At 34.7% G+C, this 22,988-nt stretch overlaps 1 protein-coding gene across 5 annotated transcripts in view; it reads right to left on the bottom strand.

Moving 5' to 3' along the window:
• LOC131800348 (RING finger protein nhl-1-like) overlaps window positions 1-22,988 on the bottom strand; it is a 163,285-nt gene that overhangs the window by 65,249 nt on the left and 75,048 nt on the right. For all 5 annotated transcript variants that reach the window (XM_059120407.1, XM_059120406.1, XM_059120403.1 and 2 more), the window contains one exon: window positions 3,209-3,349. In XM_059120407.1, the coding sequence (XP_058976390.1) occupies window positions 3,209-3,343 (135 nt within the window). In that variant the 5' untranslated portion in view covers window positions 3,344-3,349. The remainder of the gene's footprint in view (window positions 1-3,208; window positions 3,350-22,988) is intronic.

Raw genomic sequence — 22,988 nt, 5'->3', positions numbered from 1 at the left:
AAAATGAAACTACGCAAAAGGGATGTAGGGAAACAAGAAAATCTAGATTTTGGAATTGATCCTTATGTGAATATAAAAATAAATGCCAAAAAATGCAATCATTAAAAAATATTGATTTGGTACTTGGAGCAACATGCCAGACATATATTCTGTTTGTTGCCAACAAACCTCACCCAATAACGACCAGAGGCATTCATATTTTATTGTCTTTGGTTTCAGGCAATGCAGCGAAATGAGCATTTTCCAGACCTGTATGATAGTTATGTTGATCTAGATGTGCATTCTCACACTCTCTCATACCTTATACTTCTAGGTGGGAGATCTATGTCCACAACGTTGACTTGAATCTCTCGTAAAACACAGACGGATAATATGTAAGTTCATGTTTATTTTTACGATTTGGAAGTAGTATATTACAATATGTGGTAAGGAGCACCACCGCAGCTCCTTCAACAGTCCCACCATCTATTCAAATTTGTTGAAGGCATTTGTCTCCACCTTTTGTATAACCCTCATATAAAAAAAAAAATATTTTGACTTCTTAGTAAGATAAAACCCTTCATTGCACGTTTTGGTATAGCCCTCATACCCCTCGATTTTAGTTTTTTCTAGTGTCTTTACGATATTTTCCACAGAGGAACTAAAATACAAACATAACTGATGCACTCTAAACTTGAAATCGTGTTATGGATATATATGTGAGGACCTTAAATACCAATTTGGATGAAACATATATATGGGAGCTATAGCTATATCTAAACCAATTTTCTTCAAATTTGATGTACTTGCTTCTAGACTGAATTTGGTCGGTTGTACCAAAATTCAGAACTTTTTGACTGATATTGGCCATATGGTGCACAATCAACCTGAAAACTATTGAAGATATATATGGGACCTATATCCAAATCTGAACCGATCATGATAAAATTTGTCAGAGTTATATCTGGGCTATATCTGATAACTGGTACCAAATATCATTGTTGTCGAATGCATATTACGAATGTGAGGGACTTAAACACCAAATCAGATGACATATATTTAGGATGAAAATTAAGGTAGAGGAGTAAGGTTGAGGTAAGGAGATAATTTTGAAAAGTACTAAACGGTACTAAATTTAGTTCAATTCGAATTTGGAGGAACGGATGGAGCTGCAATTCTAAAATTTGAAATTAACATTACTGGAGGAGAGTAGGAGTGGGATATCGAGTTATTTTTTAAAACTTGTACTTCTGTGCACGAAAAGTACTAAATGGTACTAAATTTGGTACAGTTGGGATTTGGGTAGACCAATAGAGCTGGTATCCTGAAAGCAGTTTTGGAAGTGTGTACTTATGGTACAAATTTGAATTGTGGTGAACCGATAAAGTTGGAATTCTGAAATTTGAAAATATGATTTCTATAGGATTGTAAGATTGAGGTAGGGAGGTAATTTTGGTACTTATATCTAAATTATGGTCGATATTTGGGGTTGATGTTGAAATATAAAATGGTTTTGGAAATGTATATTTACGTGAACGGAAAGTACCCCCCAACATTTAGAAGGAACTTGAAAATTTTCAAATAAAAATTCGAATGAATTCCGGCGATAATAATTCGCTAATATAATTAAAACATCGAATAAAGGGAGGTAGCAATTTATGTGGGCTATAAGAAGACCTGAACCTGCATAGACAATTTTCCGTCAAGAGTTGAAGTACCCATAACGAACTTAAAAAACGAAACTTGAAACAATTGCGGTGAATAATGTCGCGAACGTCATTAAAATACCGATTAAAGGGAGGTACCGTTATATGTGGGCTGTACGAAGACGTGAACCAGCATAGACAGTAGTACCCATTACGAACTTCGAATGCGAAATTTGAAACAATTCCGGTGAGAAATGTCGCTAAAATCATCAAAATACCAGGCTACCGGGGCTATACACAGACGTGGACCGACATGCTTCATTTACGAACATAACCTGCCTCCTGGAAATTACAAATGTGTGCAAAACCTTAGCAAAATCTCAAACAGACGGACAGACGGAAATTGACTTAAAATTTTACGCTGATGAAGGAAACTTTGTTGGGTCTAACATAAGTATTTCGAGAGTTACAAACGAAATGACAACGTTAATATACCCTCCACAGTATGGTGGAGTGTATACTAATGACTGACAGACTGACTGATTGAACAACGCCATGGCGAAACGGTTGAAGCTAGAATCAAGAAAGTTTGCACGTCGATCACTGTTGGTTTGTAGGGGTTAGATAAGGCTGGGTTTTTGGAAATTCGGACTAGCAGTAGTACTAAATTCGGTACGATTTTGTTTTTTTTTTTTGGTCTGAAAATGTAAAATTTTCGTATTGGGTTCTCTGTTGGCGTAAAGGGTTAAGATAAAGAGTTGGGTTTGAAAATGCATTCAGCAAGAATACAAAAAGTACTAAATTTGTTATTACATGACCGCATACTGCTTAAAATCTGAAACGTGGCATTAGGGTCACCGTTTGTGGGTAGGGTTGAGATTTGTAGGTGGTTTTGGAAATGCGTACTAAAAAGTACGACAATTACAAAATTCTAAAAAAAAGCCTGTTTCAAAAGTACTAAAATGCACTAACTTTTGTACGATTTGTAATTATCTGAAAGGATGGAGGTAAAAACTTGAAATTTGATATGAGAATCAAATCTAAGAAAAGTACTACTTGAAAAGAACTATTAACATAAATTTAACTAATATTCTGCATTCGAAGTAGCTGGCATTTGTTGGATTAATAAAATTATATCTCCATCTAATTACAATCATTATTTCCCTATTATTTTATATGATTATTTAATAATCTATTAAACTCTTCTCAATAACTTATTCAGTCTCGTTTACCAGATTTGGTTCAAAAAATTAGTTGTCCAACCTACTTCTATAGATCGTTCAATTCGAGTATTTCAAGTGTCTTTGACATTACCGAAACATATTTATATTATCAAACTCAAAAGCAAATGACGATTAAGCTAACAATGTCGTTAATGGTCTGTCTTGTAATTCAAATGAGTATTCAGTTACAGATTTTTCTATGGAAAATACCAGCACAGCTTTGCTGCTATCTCTGTACTTAGCAGCAACATTCATTCAACTCGTGTCAATGACTTTTACACTACCATATTGAATTACCGGTGACAAATCAATAGGTAAGGTATAAGGTAAGGTAGGTATTGTAAATACTTATTGACTTACCTGTCGTCGTACATAGTCAACCAAACCCTCCATACAGGGTTCCATGCAAAAGGAGTGTTGGCATGGCAGCAGCTTCGGTATCCGATACCGGTCCAGGCAGACGCAACACGTCAACAATTGTTCAAATTGTTCCATTTTTTACTGCAATTAAAAGTGGAAGAAAGAGAGAAAAAAAAAACGAAAATGAAAATCCATCAACTCAGCACAATGGTCATTATTGATTTAAGGACAACAAAATCTTCGACAAATATTCTTTTTTAATCCAGCACCCCCCCCCCCCCCCCATTAATCCCCCCTCTTTTTAAGCATCGAATAAATGCGAAAGAAAAGAAATTATTTCGTGTTTTTTATGGCTGGCATTGAATTGAGATTTTAATCTAAATCGATAAGCCTTAAAGTAATTCCTTGAATGCTTCTCTTGGCAATATTCATTTGTTTGGTATTAAACATCGTCTGCGATGGAGGAGGACGAGAAGAAGGGCAGAGATTACCCCTCCAATATTTACTTCATATTATTGAGTATTATTTAGGTTTACAAGTTCTTCTTCCTTTTCGATCCGTCATTGTCTACTTTTTAACTTTGTCCTAGCCACAAATCGCCTTAATGTCATCATTACCATTCGAACTAATCATCTTTTATGGAAATGTAAATTCAAAGTCAATTTTGTATTGTTCCATCACCACAATTCCCCGTGCTCTGGAGGGGAGAGTGCCGCTCCCAGGGAGACCAGTAGGTGGATGGGTGGCTGACAAGAGGTTTTTCCCACCACATTTTGTTGTTGGTGGAAAATGTGTGGCCAACCCTAGTGGTCTGCGGATTTAGTTAACAACCAGGCGATACATACCGCAGCCCCTGATATTTTTTTCTATTAAGTACTCCGCAAAGCCGCAATCCCACTGATGGAATGAAATTAAATTCTTCCAACTTTTCAATATAGGCTTCAATTGTATTTCCATAAATTCTATTCGCTTGAATTTTTCACTTAATGGGAGCACTTCAATTGTATTCTAAATAAACTTGTTGTCTTTACGATGGGTTGGGTTGGGAAGTGGAATATTTAAATATAAAGAGCTGTTTATTACTATTCAGGGAAAATGAGAGATTTTTGGGTTGAATGCCAGAGGAAATATGATTATTTAATGTGCCTGAAGAAAATTAGGAAACTGAATTGAATCCCAAGGGGGATTTTGGTGCAGGAAAAATTAACTCTATGTCGGTATTTTGTTCGAAGAACATCAGATTAGTTTTCTACAAATCACTGGAACGTACAAAGAGTTCGAATTCAAAATGAGGTTTAATTTATCATTAAACTGATGGTGAAGGATGTAAAAATCATATTGAGCGTAGGGAGTGCCCGATATAGTTTAAGGTTGACACCTCATAATATTTAGGCCTGGTCCACTAAATTTCAAACATTTGATTAACAAGAATTCCCTTAAAGTGAGAAATCAATATCCAGTTTTCTTCAAATGTGAAAAACTCAATAACTCATGTATTTTTCGCTCGATTCCTCCAACAAAATCATACATATCATATAAAATAATGAGGTTATTAATGAAATGAGTGATTTATTGATTCACTGGGTCTAGCGCTGCAGTGTATTAAGGGTATTAGAGATTTTTTCCGGGTTATCCTTCTTTATGAAGATTTATTTGAGGTATATGCAAAGGAATTTACAATTTAAACCGACCGGGATTTCTAAATCCAAGCAAGGGAAACGAACTATAAAATGGTTTGAGAATGGTACGGATAGAGCTAGAACTGAGAAATTTGGAATGAGGGGTATCTGGTGGAGATTAGTATAGTTTTAGCAAAGGGTTTTTAGGAAACTGCAAGTTAAAGAGTACTAAAGTATTATCAACTACTAATTTCGAAAATTGATTTTTTTAGCCGGTAGAGCTAAAAGTTTGAAATTGTATATGGTAAGTAAAGTTGGAATGTATGCCTGATATAAGAAGATGGTTATGGAAATGCGTACTTAGGTGTAACAATCTTATCAAATGGTGCTAATTTTTGTACAATGTCGTACTAAATATATCATAAAGTCTATAAATAAATCAGGAATTATTCACTTTGGTATGAGGTTATGGTGAATGTGTAGCGTTTACCGTTAACATATTGAAGTGGATTTGTACGAAGTGAGCGAAAGTGACTGAATAGTACTAAATTTGGAATGGGTTGAACGAATGGTAATTAAAATGTAATGTGTGTCACTATTAGTGCAATTTAGTTTTGAAGGTGGTTTGGAAATATGTACTTAAAAAAGACCTAAAAAAAATAAATGGCACTAAATTTGACATAGAGTGTAGGAAAATATTTGAAATTATAAAATATAGTACCGGAAAAGAGTTGGAATCGTGTATTTTGATATTAGGAGCACTATGAGTGTGTATCTTTTAGAAAAGGAGACGAATTTGTAAAATACGTACTATAACGTAAGTACTAAATAGTACTAAATTTGATAGAGTGTCAGAATAGAGCTGGAATAATTTAATTTAATACGAAGAAGTCTTTGGGAGTGTGTAGCGTTTCGACAACGAGGTGGATTTGTAAGAAATGTACGAAAAGTCCTAATTACTACTAATTCAGTTTTGCTTGGAAATGCGTACAAAAACGGGACAAAAAGTGCTAAATGATACTAAATTCGGTATTGAGTGTAGGATAGAGGTGAAATTATGAATATTGGAATACGGATCATTGTGGGTGCATAGGATTTAGACAATGCGGGGTTTTTCGAAATGTGTACTGCGTACTTTATGAAAAGCACTAAGTTTGAGGCAGGGCATAAGAATAAAGGTGGAATTATAAATATAGGCAGAAGGGTTCAGAAGGTGTTTTTTAAATACGTAGACCATCGGCTCTTATAGCGGCCCACACCATCACCATGGCCGGCGCTTAAGTTCTGGTGGCCAACCGCCAACCGAAGGTGCACATTTCTAGCTGACCGCTTTGGCAAATATACACGATCATTTTTTTTTGTTTACAAACTGCTGGACAACAAATGTTTTCCCATCGGAGAAAATCGAATTCGGCATTTCACCACTTTCTTTCTGTTGCGGTGTAAGTTCTTGCACTTTTTGAAATTTCAATGGCTTTACTCCGAGCTTATTCTTCAATATTTGCCGAGTGAAATATTGCAACATGTTCAGCTCACGAGCCATTTTTCGGCCACTGCGAAGCGAGTTTCGATCAAGTCGTTTCTTTACTTTTGGAGCCATTTCTGCTGATGTTGCTGTTTTCTTCCGTCCACTTCCTTGACGTCGAACAACGCTACCAGCATCACGGTAACGAGCAATGGTACGAGACACAAAAGATTTATTCACATTTAAATGCTGGAGTGCTCTAACGATAGCCACTTGTTGTTTTTCCAGGCAAATATAAAGAAATCGAACCATTACTACTATCACCAAATTGCCTTTTTACGCTTGTAAACAATATAATGAGCTGTCACTGGAATAATTTTAACAACTGTCGGACGAGTGGCTTAGAAATGACAGCAGTCTGAAGTTGGTTACAGTTTTATTTCATGTCACCCTGTAACTGTACCGACAGATTTAAGATTTTTTTTTAGATGGTTTTGTCACAATTTTAATACGCATTTGCTGTAAATTGACAGAAATGTCTTCCTTGCATAGAACTGTCAATATAACTCTAAGTTTTGGTATAGTTCCCATATAACTGTACCTCTTTGTATTCGGTATTTTGACGATTTCAATTACATTATTCACCGGAATTGTTCAACAAAATTATTTGTATTCAATAGAACAGTATTTGGCTTGCTTGTTTGGGATACCGTAGTATTTTGTTGTTGCAAAATCGTCAGGCAAAATCCCATTATTGTTGTTTTTATAAAAACAACGTTTGTTTATGAGTGGAGAACGATGGTAATGTTTACCAGGGGGTAAGGCAGGGAATACCTAGGTTTCGGAAAGAGCCACCAATCCTCACCAGTTCCCTTGTTTCTTGTCTGGGATATTCTCCCCAGAAGTTATTTTAAAAATAACTTCTATGACAAAAAACATTTTTTACCCAAGTGACGAGATCGTAAGCTCAATAGAAGAGGAACAAAAGAATTACATAAAATCAAAATTCTTTTGGAAAATCTTCTAAATCTTACAACCGCACTTATAAACATTTACATCTTTCTCCACTTGTTATGCTTTCGTTCAACCTGAACGAAGTAACATAACCATGTAAGTTTGTTTTGTCTGTTACAACAAAAACCCCTTCGTCGACCGTGCCTGTGTCAATTTCAACTATAGGACCCAGACAAAAATATAAATTTTATCTAAGCGCACCGAAATTCATACACACATTTTAACGTTAAAGCCATACTTTATTTTATGCGAAATTCCCCTAAAAAGCGTAATTTTTGGAAGGATTGCGTCAAGGACTAAAATAATCTTTATAAAATTCCACTATAAGTCACCAAGGAAAAAAATCTCTACTTCCATGATATATCAGTAGTTGAATCAATGATGTCAAAATCTCGAAAATATTCCCACATTTTTCTTCAAGGTAAAGTTGTTTTTGTTTTAAGCCAAAAGTGTCAAAATAAGAAATATTCTTAACAAAATTGTACTATAAATCTGAAAATAAACCATAATCTAGACCCATAGTTTTTAAGAAAATTACATTCGAATTTTATATATAGCAAATGAAAATTGTTTAGAATTATACAGCAATGTAGTAAATAATAATCAAAACTGTCATAAAATTCGAAATTACTCCTCAATTCTCTTCAAAGTTCGCAGGCTGTTTATGCACTAAAATTATATAAAATGTACACTTAGCATATACAGGTCCAGTCTTTTTATACATTTCCTTAAAACGAGCATATGTAAGGATAGCACAAAAAATGCTGATAGCACAAAACTTTTAACTGTAACTTTCAAACACGTTTTTAAATTTACAATACCAATATAAAATATATCAGTTAAAATTTCTCTACCCCGTCAAGCAGTGTCTCGTCTGTGTTATTTCATATTTTTTTTCTATAATTACTAAGGATTTTTCCTAAGAATTCAATGAATTTGTTTTTCTCTTTTTAAATCGTTTGCCATTTTAAAATCTTCCTTCCCCATATACAAATATTTTCTCTTCTAATCGACCCCATGAAGTGTAAATGGAATATAATTTATTAATAATTTCTAAATGACATCTAATCTAACTCACATAAACAATGACGGCAAGTTTTTGAATAATGCACACAATAAATGATAATTAATTGGGGGAGGCTGTTATTCAAAACCAAATTAATTTCATAATTACTTTCTTTACTGGCTTGGGATTATTCTTATGAAATTTGCCTTCAAATTAATTTGTGCTTTTATTTTCGTATTTTTTCGGGGAGGGTTTGTTGTATTACTTGTAATTATGCAAATCTTTTAATTAATTGTCATTGTATTATGTGACAATTTTAATATGGATGATAATGAAATAAATTTTCTTAAGCCATTTGAAGTTTCATGTGTATTTACTGGGCTTTCTGAATTAGGTTAAAAACTAAATGCGAATATGAATTAAAAAAAAAATAAATGGAAGTATAATTTTGAATTAAATTAAATATAGTGAATTCTAAGACAACATAAGACTGAATCACTTCCCTTTCAGATTAAAAGAATTGATATAATCATCTTTTGTCAATTTTTTTTCAATTTTTTTCTAGTCCTTCACATCATCTCAGTCAGCTCAGGATTTAAATTGTTTGCCAAAATCATGCACATACATCCCAAATTTTCTAATGCATTGCAATTAAATTTACTACAATTTGCGTAGTAAAATTGTAGGAGTTACTGCAATTATCAAAATAAAATTGCTCACTTCTATATTGCCATACATTTCTTGTAGTGAAAATATGTAATCAGAATTTTTTTTCCAATTTAATGATTTGACTTTAGCTCTAAAGCAATCACATTTCAGAACTTTTCAAATGTTGTCAATCAACGAACATTTTCAATTATCATCCTCTAATATTTTCAAAAATTCTTCTTGTGCATACATAATTTTAGTACTGTACACAGATATAGGTCATCCCGAAGAATATATTAGGATGAAACTAATCGAATAACTGATACATCAACGGCCAGGCGAAACCGTTAAAGTTTAAATCGAGAAATTTGTCATATGAATCGCTGTTGCAATCTGAGTTGAAATCAGCCTACCTGTTTTTGGATATTCGAAGTAAAAGGATATTAAACTTGCTAACAGGGCGAAATACTGCGTCAAGGTAAATAGCCAAGCAAGAAGTTTGAGACAAGGCTTAAAACTTAAACTAATAACTAAAACTAAACAAATCCCATAAGAAGTCCCAATACCAACACTTAATTTCAAAAATCTCGTCCCTACAATTCTAGAAAATTTACTTACAGGGTGAGATGAAAAAACTGCAACCAACTTCAGACTGCTGTGATTTCTAAGCCACTCGTCCGACAGCTGTTAAAATTATTCCAGTGACAAAAAAAATTATTCCAGAACAAAAGCATTTTGGTGAGAATCTTCCAAAAAAAACAAAGTTATTCGTGATGGAATTCAAGCGTTATAGTGTGATTTTTTTATATTTTTTATATTTGACTGGAAAACCTCAAGTGACTATCGGTAGAGCACTCCAACATTTAAATGTGAATAAATCTTTTGCGTCTCGTACCATCGCTCGTTACCATGATATTGGTAGCGTACCCCGACGTCAAGGAAGTGCACGGAAGAAAACAGCAACATCAGCAGAAAAGATTCGAAAAGTATAGAAGCGACTTGATCGAAACCCACGTCGCAGTGGCCGAAAAATGGCTCGTGAGCTGAACATATCGCAATATTCCATTCGGCAAATATTGAAAAATGAGCCATTGAAATTCCAAAAAGTCGATGGTCGCTCTCCGCTCGTAATAATCGACCGTGGCATCAAAATTAACGCCGAATATTATCACGAAAATATTCTGGAGGGTGTATTAAAGCCTTGGACATGCATACATCTTGGCCGCAGACCTTGGATATTCCAACAGGACTCAGCACCATCGCACTCAGCACGTGCCACTCATTTCCAGCGCACAATGGCCACCAAAATCTCCGGATCCCAATCGTTCGGAATATTGTGTATTGGCACTAAAAAGTACCAAAGTGTCGATCACCTCAAGCAAGCGCTTCGCCGGGAATGGGTCAAAAGACCGCAGATCAACATTCAGGCAGCGTGTGACGGTTTCATTGGCCGTTTGAAGGCCATAATTCGTATCAATGGTGACCAATTCGAACAAAACTAAACTAATTCTAAATTATGGGTATTACTCTAATACACGCATTTATGTTTCGATACATGGAAATTATTATGAAAATATGTATGTGTGTGTATGTGTCTGTTAACTGCCAACCTGAAATACCCAATGAAGCATGATAATGAAAAGAATATTAAGTATTCCCTGAAAATTAATGAAAATCGTCTTAATCTTTCTCATACAGTAAGTCCTTAAATATCAAATGTTGACGCAATCACGCACCTTTCAACCCACAGACGCACACACACACACATGCAACGAGACACACGTTTAAATGTCAAAACAGCAAATCTCAGCCTTAGTCAATCTTCTTAAACTCTCGCACTCACTCTCCCTCCGCCTCTCTCTATCTTATAATGTATACAAAAACGTGCTTACGGGCTCATTCAGGTGATTTTTGTCACGCACACACACACACACACATGTTCTTTAACATTTCTTTATAATACAACTCATTCGTACATTATAGGTTACACATATATTCATTTGTATTCCCAATAGCTTTATGTCGAGAACAGTGGATTGGAATAAAGTTTTTGAATGAATGAATTGCTAGTGAATTGATTGTGATTTAACCTGCAACATTTGAGAGAACTTTCAACTATTCAAAGTTCAACAGTAATTCAAAGTTAAATAGTACTAAACTTTCTCAGCATAAAGACTTATTACAAATCTAGTTACTCACAGATTAAGATAAGGAATTATTTTTTATTGCCAAAAAGGTCAATTGAAAAATTATTCATTTATCGACGTTGGGCATTATAACTCGTTCTGTTCGTTGCCAGAGCTAGTCCTTTTAACAGACACGTGTCATCGACCTAATTACTCAGCATTTAAGAGTTTTGAAAAGAAGTAAAACAACCCTTAAAGTGACATTATTATAGTTGACCTACATGTTTCACTAACGATTTTGATCTAACAACTATCAAAAATCACATATTTCTAATTACAACAGACAGACGGAAACACTTATAGTCAGACAGACATCGCTAGATCGACTTGTAACTTTAGACTGATCAGGAAACAATAAACGTTTAAAGGTCTAGAATGATTCTCTCCAAGAGTTAAATGATAATATTCTCCAATAGTATGGTAGAGGATATAAAAAATTAAAAATAAAACCAGTAAGGAAAGCTCAAAAGTCGGGCGGGGCCGACTATATGATACCCTATATACAGGGCATTTCAGAGCTCTATGAGATATTTGATACAAAATCAAAATCTATCTAATCCTATCGTGCATTTTACGAACTATAGCTATCTCTGAACCGGGTTTCTCCAAATTTGACGTATTAGCTTCTAGACTGAATTCGGTCTTATGTACGAAAATTAAGGTGATTTGGGCTGATATTGACCATTTAGTGCACAATTAACACGAAATCGGATGAAGATATATATGGGAGGCATATCCAAATCGGAACAGATTTTAATAAAATTAAAATCAACTATTTTTGGGCTTTATCTGATATCTGGTACCAAATATCATTCCTGTGGAGTGCATATTACGAATGTGAGGGACTTAAAGACCAAATCGGATGAAACATATATATATATATCTATATCTGAACCGACTTTCACTAAATTTGCTTCTAGGCTGAATTTGGTCCGATGTACTAAAATTCAGTCCATTTGGACTTTTATCGGTCATTTGGTCCACAATTAACCCGTAATCGGATGAAGATATATATGGGAGCTATATCCAAATCTGAACCGATTTCGATAAAATTACATACAGCTATTTCTGGGCTGTATCTTATATCTGGTACCAAATATCATTCTTGTGGAGTGCATATTACGAATGTGAGAGGCTTAAACACCAAATCGGATAAAACATATACAAATTTGTTGTATTTGCTTTAAGGCTAATCTCGGTCACATATGCCAAAATTCGGGCCATTTGGGCTGATATTGGCCATTTGGTGGTCAATTAACGCGAAATCGGATGAAGATATATATGGGAGCTATATCCAAATCTGAACCGATTTCGATAAAATTTAAAACAGCTATTTCTGTGTTCCATCTAATACCTGGTACCAAATATTACGGTTGTGGAGTGCATAGTAGGAATGTGAGGGACTTAAAGATCAAATCGGATGAAAGATATATATGGGAGCTATAGCTATATATGAACCGATTTTCTCCAAATTTGATATACTTGCTTCTAGGCCGAACTCGGTTGGGTGTGCCAAAATTCAGGTAATTTGGACTGATAGTGGACATTTGGTGCACATTTAACCCGAAATCGGATGAAGATATATATGGGAGCTATAGCTATATCTGAACCGATTTTCCCCAAATTTGATATACATGCTTCTAGGCCGAACTCGGTTGGGTGTGCCAAAATTCAGGTAATTTGGACTGATAGTGGACATTCGGGTTATATGTGCACCAATTTAACCCGAAATCGGATGAAGATATATATGGGAGCTATATCTAATTTTGATCCGATTCTCACCAATTTCAATAGGGCCAAAAAAATATTGTTGGGAAAATTTCATCTCAATCGGATAATAAATGCGACCTGCATTTTGTTCACAAGAATACATGGACAGACGGACGGACGGACGGACAGACGGACTGACATGCATAAATCGACTCAGAAAGTGATTCTATGAAGGTTCTCAAAAGTAACTATGGGTCTATCTCGTTTCCTTCTCCATGTTACAAACAAATGCACAAAGACATAATACCCTTACCACTATGTAGTGTAGGGTATAAAAAAAATAAAGTTAAAAAGATTCAGTCGGTTTTGCCAATGTTCGATGGGCCAATATTGTCCATTTCGTATCAGGCCTAAATTGCTATAAATACTGCGACGTGCTATGTTTTGGACTATATTATATGCGAAATGTGATAATTTTTAGACAATATTAAAATATGCGTGAGGTACCTGATATAGTCGACCGAAATAAATATATAAAAATATTGGTATGGGCAAAATTATAAGAAAATCAAACATAACATTTATGGTTTCTTTTTTTATAAGAAACCATAAATGTTATATTTATCTCAGGTTTCGCAAGTCATGACAGATGAAAGTATTGAAAATTTTGACCTTTTGTGGGTGAGATACCAGAAGGGTTACGCATCTTTACAACAGATTTTGTGTTAGCAAAAATGTTTGTATGTGTGAAATTTGAAGAGAGTTGTATGCTTATTTCGCTTCCTTTTAGCGTTTTGTTTTCCAAAACTTTTAACCCTATGTGGGACAGGTAGCAAAGGAAATGGTCCGATCTCTACCATCTTTATGAAAGATCTTGTATTGATGACCGAATGCGTATTTCGGATTTTGTAACCGTTTCGGCTATTCAAAAATTTGACAGAGGGAATTGAGATGTTAATTTTGCGTTTTATGAGCTTCATGAATATTTAAAATTTTGGCCCTTTATTGGGAGGTACCAGAAGGAGAAGCGTGTGTAATTTGAAGACAATCCGACACTTACATCACATTTTATAAGCCTTTTTCTCACCTGACCTAGCACTGATATAAATATTAGGATTCGCAAAGTTGCAGCAAAATCGGATTATCCTTTCTCTTTCCGTGCAGTAAAATATATTTTTTTAAAATTTCGACCTTTTGTTGGGGAGGTACCAGAAGGAGTGCACCGATATAGCCCATCTCTGAATTCGATCTAAGTTTGACAACAATATTGCGATGTACCTCGTTTGGACCATATCGGATACTCCCCTCGAGAGTTATCGTATGCAGACAGACGGACGGACATCGCTAGATCGACTCTACATGGCCTGAAACGGATTTGGTCCAAAGAGACCTAGAATCTAAAACCCATGTTCGATGAGACACGTTTTGGCCATATCAAATGATATATATACCCTTTCTAGCTATATGGCTGAGGATATAAAAAATGTTAATGACAGGTCCAAGCTGCGATTTCACAAATGTTCCTGTAATTTTTGTGATAATCATGTGGTTTCAAATCAACTCACTGCACTTCTATACTTCAAGAATTACCAATATTTCCATATTTTTTTAAATATATTTTTATACCTTTTGCATATTTGTATATATTTTGCATATGAATATGTGCATATTATTTAAAAAATTAATTATATTTTCTATTCTGGTTCATTCAGTTTCATTTTATTTTAAGTATTTGGAATTATATTTTCCTCGAACAATAGTTTCTCTTACTCGTTAGATCCCCCAACAAATAATAAAGAATCTCTGACTAATTGTTCTTTGTCGACCACTGTGCTACCTTTTTCTAGCCATACATACGCCTGATGTTAGGTTATTTGGCAAATTTCTTGTCAATCACTGAAACTGCCACCTGGGCCATAAATTTTCCTTTTGCATTCGCAATTCGATTTGTGCTTTGATGCATAACGTTTAATCGTATTTCAGGCTTAGCACACATTCACATGAAATAGGCTTTGACTTTTCTCAGCGCCAGAAAGTAACGACCACAGCAGCAAAAGAAAACAAAAAATAAGAGAGCAGCTAAGCCAAGGGCAAACAAAAAAATATTAAAGTTCGAAATTATCCTTTGATTTATTTCCATAGAATATAAACTGAGAAGTGTGGTTAAATGATTGTCAATGATGTGGGGGAATACCCAAAATTCTATTAACTGCCGACGTGTTTAATTGAAATGTGTTTATAAATATAATATGAAACTACATATTTTATATGAAACTAAATATTTGTAATATGTAGTCGACTAAAGTATTTCAATAAGATTGCAGAAATCGTTACAATAAGTAAAGTCCTAAAAGGTGTAAGATTTGTTATCATAGACAACCCTATACATAACATACACTTTTATTAGGCTTTTTTAGTTCGAAGTATCATCAACACCTGACTTACATCAGTTTGTAGCTCATATACAATGAATATTTTAAATATTTCCATATATTGTTAAATATCCTCGATATATAACAATGGAAGATAGCGTATACAGGGTGAGATGAAAACACTGCAACCAACTTCAGAATGGTGTCATTTCAAAGCCCACAGCTGTTACAGCTCATTATATTGTTTACAAGCGTACAAAAGCATTTTGGTGAGAATTTTCCAGAAAAAAAATTTATTCGTGATGGAATTCAAGCGTGATAGTGTGATTTCTTTATATTTGGCTGGAAAAGCACGAGTGGCTATCGTTAGAGCACTCCAGCATTTAAATTGCTCGTTACCCCGATACTGATAGCGTAGCCCAAAGTCAATGAAGTGGACGGCAGAAAACAGCAACATCTGCAGAAATGGTTCGCAAGTAAAAAGGCGACTTGATCGAAACCCGCGTCGCAGTGGCCGAAAAAAGGCTCGTGAGCTGAACATATGGCAATATTCCATTCGGGAAACATTGAAAAATGGGCTCGGGGTAAAGCCATTGAAATTTCAAAAAGTGCATGAACTTACACCACAACAAAAAGAAAATAGACTCAAAAGAGCTAAAGAGTTGCTTCGAATTTGGTTTTCTCCGATGAGAAAACATTCGTTGTCCAGCAGTTTGTAAACAAACAAAATGATCGTGTTTACTTGCCAAAGAGGTCAGCTGAAAATGTGCACCTTCGGTTGGCCACCAGAACCCAAGCGCCGGCCATGGTGATGGTGTTGACCGCCATAACAGCCGATGGTTGCTCTCCGCTTGTATTAATCGACCGTGGCATCAGAACAAATGCCAAATATTATCGTCAAAATTTTGTGGAGGATGTATTAAAGCCTTGGGCACGCAAACATTTTGGCCGCAGACCTTGGACATTCCAACAGGACTCAGCACCATCCCACTCAGTACGCGCCACCCAATAATGGTTACAATATGAGGTTCCTCGTTTCATTTCCAGCGCATAATGGCCACCAAAATCTCCGGATACCAATCCGTTGGACTATTGTGTCTGGAGTGTTTTGGAAAGCAAGATTGGCACTAAAAAATACCAAAGCGTCGATCATATCAAGCAAACGCTTCGCCGGAAAGGGGCCAAAATACCGCAGAGAAACATTCGGGCAGCGTGTGACATTCATTGGCCATAATTCGTGCCAAAGGTGACCAATTCGAATAAATCTAAACTTATTCTAAATTTGTGCGATATCCGACATTTTTTGCTTTCATTCAATAAAATTTAAAAAATAAATGCAAAAATTATGGCGTTTGACTTGGTTGCAGTTTTTTTTATCTCACTCTGTATTGTTAATAGCCTCGATGTATAACAATGGAAGATAACGTATATAACCCACCTCTCATTTTCTTTTTTTATTTCAATATAAACATTTAAAACAATAACTGTAAAAGTTATGCATTATCACACCATATCAATAGTGCCCATTCATATACACATACCCATAATTGTTTGCTGCTGTTGTTCGCACCGCTATTAAAACAAAAACATGCGGAGGCGTGATAATAAGGTCACTTGTGGCATTGTTGTGTTTGTGTATGGCATCGCGACGCACACAATATTTGCTTATCCTTTTGGACTTTATTTGCATTTTTATTGTCGCGCATTATTTCAGCTGAAAACTAATGAATGAATGGATGACCAAATAATTGTAGCTTAAATCCGCATCATCAATATTCATACGGCAATGCATCCGTTACGAAGCGATCATTGCCAGTATTCCACAAATGAATATTTTAAATGTTTTATTTAAAACAATTATTTTCGATGCATACAAACAACAAATAGCAGGGAGGAAATTAGTGCAAATTGCAGGAACTGTAAACTTTAATAAACTGTTTGTAATGGTGAAAAAAATTATATTTTTCTGATAAAAATTCAATCATGTTGCAATTTTAAAAGGTAATAGTGTTTGAGATAAGGTAAATCAGGGTAACTATATTCTAATAAAATAAAATATGTGTTTGATTTCTCTTTCGAGACGAGCTTAATGATCTGAAATTTGCAGTGAAAACGAAAGCCAGATAGACACTATCACACACTCACCACTATGCGACGCGTTTCGCCGTTGGTTAAGCGGCTCATCAGGCATATTTGGTGTGGATGATGGCTTACAAGGGCCGTTCTCCTTAATAAAGCAAAACTCAAAATAAAATATTGTTATCTTCATTGTCAGGAAGATTATCATAGTACAGGCGACTGTAGAGAAAAGTATATATAGGACTTATAACGAATTTTATGCAAATATTACCACCCGGTAAGAAGGCTAAGTCGCCATATACGAGTACAATACTCGTCCACACTTTTTCTACAACAGAGCTGAGCGAAATCATATAAAGAGAGGATTTAAGAAAACAAGAAATTACATTTTTCATTATATTGTACAATGTATTTTAACTTTTTGTTATCTAAAGTTATTTTTAAAGCTTATTTTGAAACAATTGAATGAATATTATATAGACATAGATTGGCAGGTTGTTAAACAAAAAAAAAAAAAAAAAAAAAAAAAAAAAACAAGAGAAACTGACCACTTGTTCAACCATGAATATTCTTTATAATATAATTCTTTTTTTATTTAAGACAAGATAATACCAGACCCATAGTTACTTTTGAGAATCTTCATAGAATAAAATTGCAGGATTTATTTATTATCCAACTGAGATGAAATTTTGCAAACAATATGGCCCAAGGACGAACCCTATTATTTATTGTGCACCAAATGGCTAATACCAGCCCAAAAGAACTGAATTTTGGCAATTCCGACTGAATTCATCCTAGAAACAAGTAAGCAAAGGCTATAGTCGTGCGGGGCCGGCCATGTGATACCCTACAACACTACAATATGTTCGAAGTCCCCTTATATTCAAATCCATTTTTGTAGACCCTTAGTTTTTTGGCCCGGAGAATTTGGCCAATATTTACGCACTCCGTAGTTTTGTAAGTATTCAAAACAATTTCACATGAAAGTTGTGGTCCATTTTACAGTTAAATGTAATCCAATGGTCATCCAAAATGCTAGAATTCTTTCCTGTCCTTAACTCTCTTCCGATGCGACATTCCGTGTCGATTAGTTTTCAATTGTGGCCTATAGAGCGACTACAACATTAGAAAAAAATATGTTTTTTTAGTCCATTTGCACCTCTAAATTTTCATCTTAAGAACAATAGGCTTTAATTCTGACAATTACCCTACCCCCATGCAAAATTTCGTGAGGATCGGACGATAATTGCAATATGCATAAAATACCCTCAAAACGTAGTGTGGGGGGTGTAAAAAATTAGAAAATTTACAATTCAAAATTGTAAGTCAAATTGAAAAAATCACATGCGATAAAAAATATGACAAAAATTGACTTTCACCTTTTTATTTGTATATTTTTCCACGATTTTCTTAGATTTTATCATTTTCTGGCAAGAGACCATTCCAAATTGATGGGATAAATAAGATATATTTCTTTTACATATATATTGTTCCTATTTTGCTATATATCCGATTTATTGGCTATCAGCACCACTTTTGGCCGAATCAAACTTATAATACCCCCAACACATAGTGTTGTAGGGTATAAAAAGTACATCAGGTTTGGTAAAATCGGTTCAGATATAGCTCCCAGATATAGCTACCATATATATTATTTTAGACGATTTAGGGTTTTAAGATGCTTACATGTGTAATATGCACTCCACAACAATGATCTTTGGTACCAGATATCAGAAAAAAGGGCGTCAACATTGGTTCAGATTTGGATATATCTATATCATACATCATTATCCGATTTCATGTTCATTATGCACCAAATGGATAATATCAACCCAAATTAACTGAATCTTGGCATTTCTGACGGAATTCAGATTTTGGTGAATATCGGTTCAGATATAGTGATAACTCCCATATATATGTTTCATCCGATTTTGTATAAAAGTCCCACACGTGCGTAATATACACTGCAACACAAGGATATTTGATGCCGGACATCAGATACTGCTCGAAAATACCTCTGCCAATTTTTATCGAGATCGGTTGAGATTTATATATACCTTCGATATACACCACCTGATTTTACGATTATTGTCCACCATATATGTAATATCAGACCAAATTCATATTCAACCGATTTTTCCATTTAGTGAAACTCGGTCCGGTATATCTAAAATTCTGTTGCGGTGTACGTTCTTGCACTTTTTGAAATTCCAATGGCTTTACCCCGAGCTCATTTTTCAATATTTGCCGAATGGAATATTGCGATATGTTCAGCTCACGCGGGTTTCGATCAAGTCGCTTCTTTACTTTTCGAACCATTTCTGAAGATGTTGCTGTTTTTTTCTGCTACGCTACCAGTATCACGGTAACGAGCGATGGTACGAGACACAAAAGGTTTATTCACATTTAAATGGAGGAGTGCTCTTATGATAGCCACTTGTGGTTTTCCAGCCAAATATAAAGAAATCACACTATCACGCTTGAATTCCGTCACGAATAACTTTTTTCTGGAAAATTCTCACCAAAATGCTTTTGTTCGCTTATAAACAATATAATGAGCTGTCACTGGAATGATTTTAACAGCTGTCGGACAAGTGGCTTAGAAATGGCAGCAGTCTGAAGTTGGTTGCAGTTTTTTCATATCACCCCGTATTATGCAATTGGTGCAAAATAAACCTGAAATCGAAGATATATGTGAGAGATAAATCTGAATTCGGACAGCTTATCACCAATTTCATTATTGTTCGTCCTAGAGCCGGTCAAAGGATTTGTGCAAAATTTCAACTTAATCGAACAATGAATGCGTGCTGAACTTTGCTTACAAAAGTACTTGTACATACGGTGAGCATCAAAAAGAACTATGGGTCTATCACATTTTCTTTTGCCCATACTACTTCTATAAATTCAATATTCCCATTCCAAAAAGGAATTAGTGAATCCTGTAGTGAATACAGGAAGACGTTGCCTTCTTTATTGATAGATTAGAGATGGAAGAAATGGGCTCAATGATATGAAATTTGCAGCGTAAAGGAAAGCCAGTGTAACACTTTCATACACTCACCACCATGCGACGGGTTCGAATTCATTAAGCCGTCTTCCTACAACACTACTATGAGTGGCGTTTGCATTCGAAGCAATGAAGTTATTGTGGGCGATAACCCCATCGCAACCAAAAAAAAGCTTTACTGAGAAAAGGTTTTGCTAGTAGAACTTGAGTCGAACTTAGTTGGTTTTAAATGCTAAATTATGAAATGGCCAAAAAAATGTATTTGGTAGATAATTTCTTGTCATTTAACATTTAAATAAAAAAATGAATGAAAACTAAGTCTGCAAAACATAAGTTACAAATTTAATACTTTAAATGCATTTTTAATTCTTCTAATTTTTGCTTGACAAATAACAGGCACATGCTACAAACCAATTACACGAACATATTTTGAATATTTTCATAGAAACTTTAGATGAAATTTTAAGACTTAATAAATCCAAAAAAGAGAGGAATGTAATATATCAACATCTAGCAAACATAAATTAAAATTCTCAATGAATTAAGCAAAGCAAAAACATCAACATGTCAAAAACACAAAATTCGCAAAATACTTTAAAATAGAAACTAATTAAATATTCTGGAAATATATAAAACATTAAATTTATACAACAACACAAACACACACGCACGCACCCTATGCAAATGTCAAAAATTATAAAATTAAATTTGATACTGCTCAGCAATATACTTAGTTCAACAATATGCAGATCATAGTAAATGAAGCGAACAAAAATTTTTAATCTACTTTTTCGAGTTTTTGTGTTTTGCCTTTTAAAGTGATGAACTGAATTCTCCGAAAATAAAACCAGTAAGGAAAGCTCAAAAGTCGGGCGGGGCCGACTATATGATACCCTACACCACTATGCATATTTAGTAGAGCTCTCGTAAAAAGGTTTATACAGGGCATTTCAGAGCTCTATGAGATATTTGGTACAAAATCAAAATCTATCTAATTATATCGTGCATTTTACGAACTATAGCTATATCTGAACCGATTTTCACCAAGTTTGATGTATTTGATTCTAGGCTGAATTCGAAACTGAAAAGAAGATATTTCTTGGCTGCATCTGATACCAAATATTATTCTTGTATCGTACATTTTTCGAATTTGAGGGACTTAAAGTACAAATCGGATGAAAGGTATATATAGGAGCTATAGCTGTATCCGACCGATTTTCACTAAATTTGATGTACCAATATTAGCCATTTGCTGCACATTTAATCCGAAATCGGATGAAGATATATTTGGGAGCTATAGCTATATCTGAAACCACTTTTACTAAAATTGGTGTCCTTGCTTCTAGGCTGAATTTGGCCAGATATGCCAAAATTCATGCCATTTCGGTTGATATTGGCCATTTGTTGCACAATTAACTCGAAATCGAATGAAGATACATATGGGTGCTATATCCAAATCTGAACAGATTTTGAGAAAATTACTTTTGGGCTTTATCTGATATCTGGTACCAAATATCATTCCTGTGAAGAGTATGCTATGCTATACTATATCCAAATCTGAACAGATTTTTATAAAATCAAAATCGACTATTTTTGGGCTTTATCTGATATCTGGTACCAAATATCATTCCTGTGAAGAGTATATTACGAATGTAAGGGACTTAAAGAGCAAATCGGATGAAACATATTTATCGAGCTAGAGCTATATGTGAACCGATTTTTACTAAAATGTGTGTACTTGCTTATAGGCTGGTTTGGGTCGGATTTGCCAAAATTCATGCCATTTGGGCTGATATTGGCCATTTGATGCACAATTAACACGAAATCGGATGAAGATATATATGGGAGGCATATCCAAATCGGAAAAGATTTTAATAAAATTAAAATCAACTATTTTTGGGCTTTATCTGATAACTGATACCAAATATCATTTCTGTGGAGTGCATATTACGAATGTGAGGGATTTAAAGACGAAATCGGATGAAACATATATATGGGAGCTATAGCTATATCTGAACCGATTTTTACTAAAATTGGTGTACCTGCTTCTAAGCTGGTTTCGGTCGGATTTGCCAAAATTGATGCTATTACGGCCATTTGGTGGTCAATAACCCGAAATCGGATGAAGATATATATGGGAGCTATATCCAAATCTGAACCGATTTCGATAAAATTTAAAACAGCTATTCCTGTGCTCCATCTAATACCTGGTACCAAATATCACGGTTGTGGAGTGAACATTACGAATGTAAGGGACTAAAACTCTAAATCGGATGAAACATATATATGGTTGCTATATCTATATCTGAACCGATTTTCACTAAATTTGATATACTTGCTTCTAGGCTGAATTTGGTCCGATGTACTAAAATTCAGTCCATTTGGACTTATATCGGCCATTTGGTGCACAATTAACCCTAAATCGGATGAAGATATATATGGGAGCTATATCCAAATCTGAACCGATTTCGATAAAATTACAAACAGCTATTTCTGGGCTGTACCTTATATCTGGTACCAAATATCACGGTTGTGAAGTGAACATTACGAATGTAAGGGACTAAAACACTAAATCGGATGAAACATATATGCTTGCTATATCTATATCTGAACCGATTTTCACTAAATTTGATGTACTTGCTTCTAGGCTGAATTTGGTCCGATGTACTAAAAT

The sequence above is a fragment of the Musca domestica genome, unplaced genomic scaffold, assembly GCF_030504385.1.
Source record: "Musca domestica strain aabys unplaced genomic scaffold, Musca_domestica.polishedcontigs.V.1.1 17, whole genome shotgun sequence".
Lineage (NCBI taxonomy): Eukaryota > Metazoa > Arthropoda > Insecta > Diptera > Muscidae > Musca > Musca domestica.
This window is presented reverse-complemented; position numbering and strand designations above follow the sequence as displayed.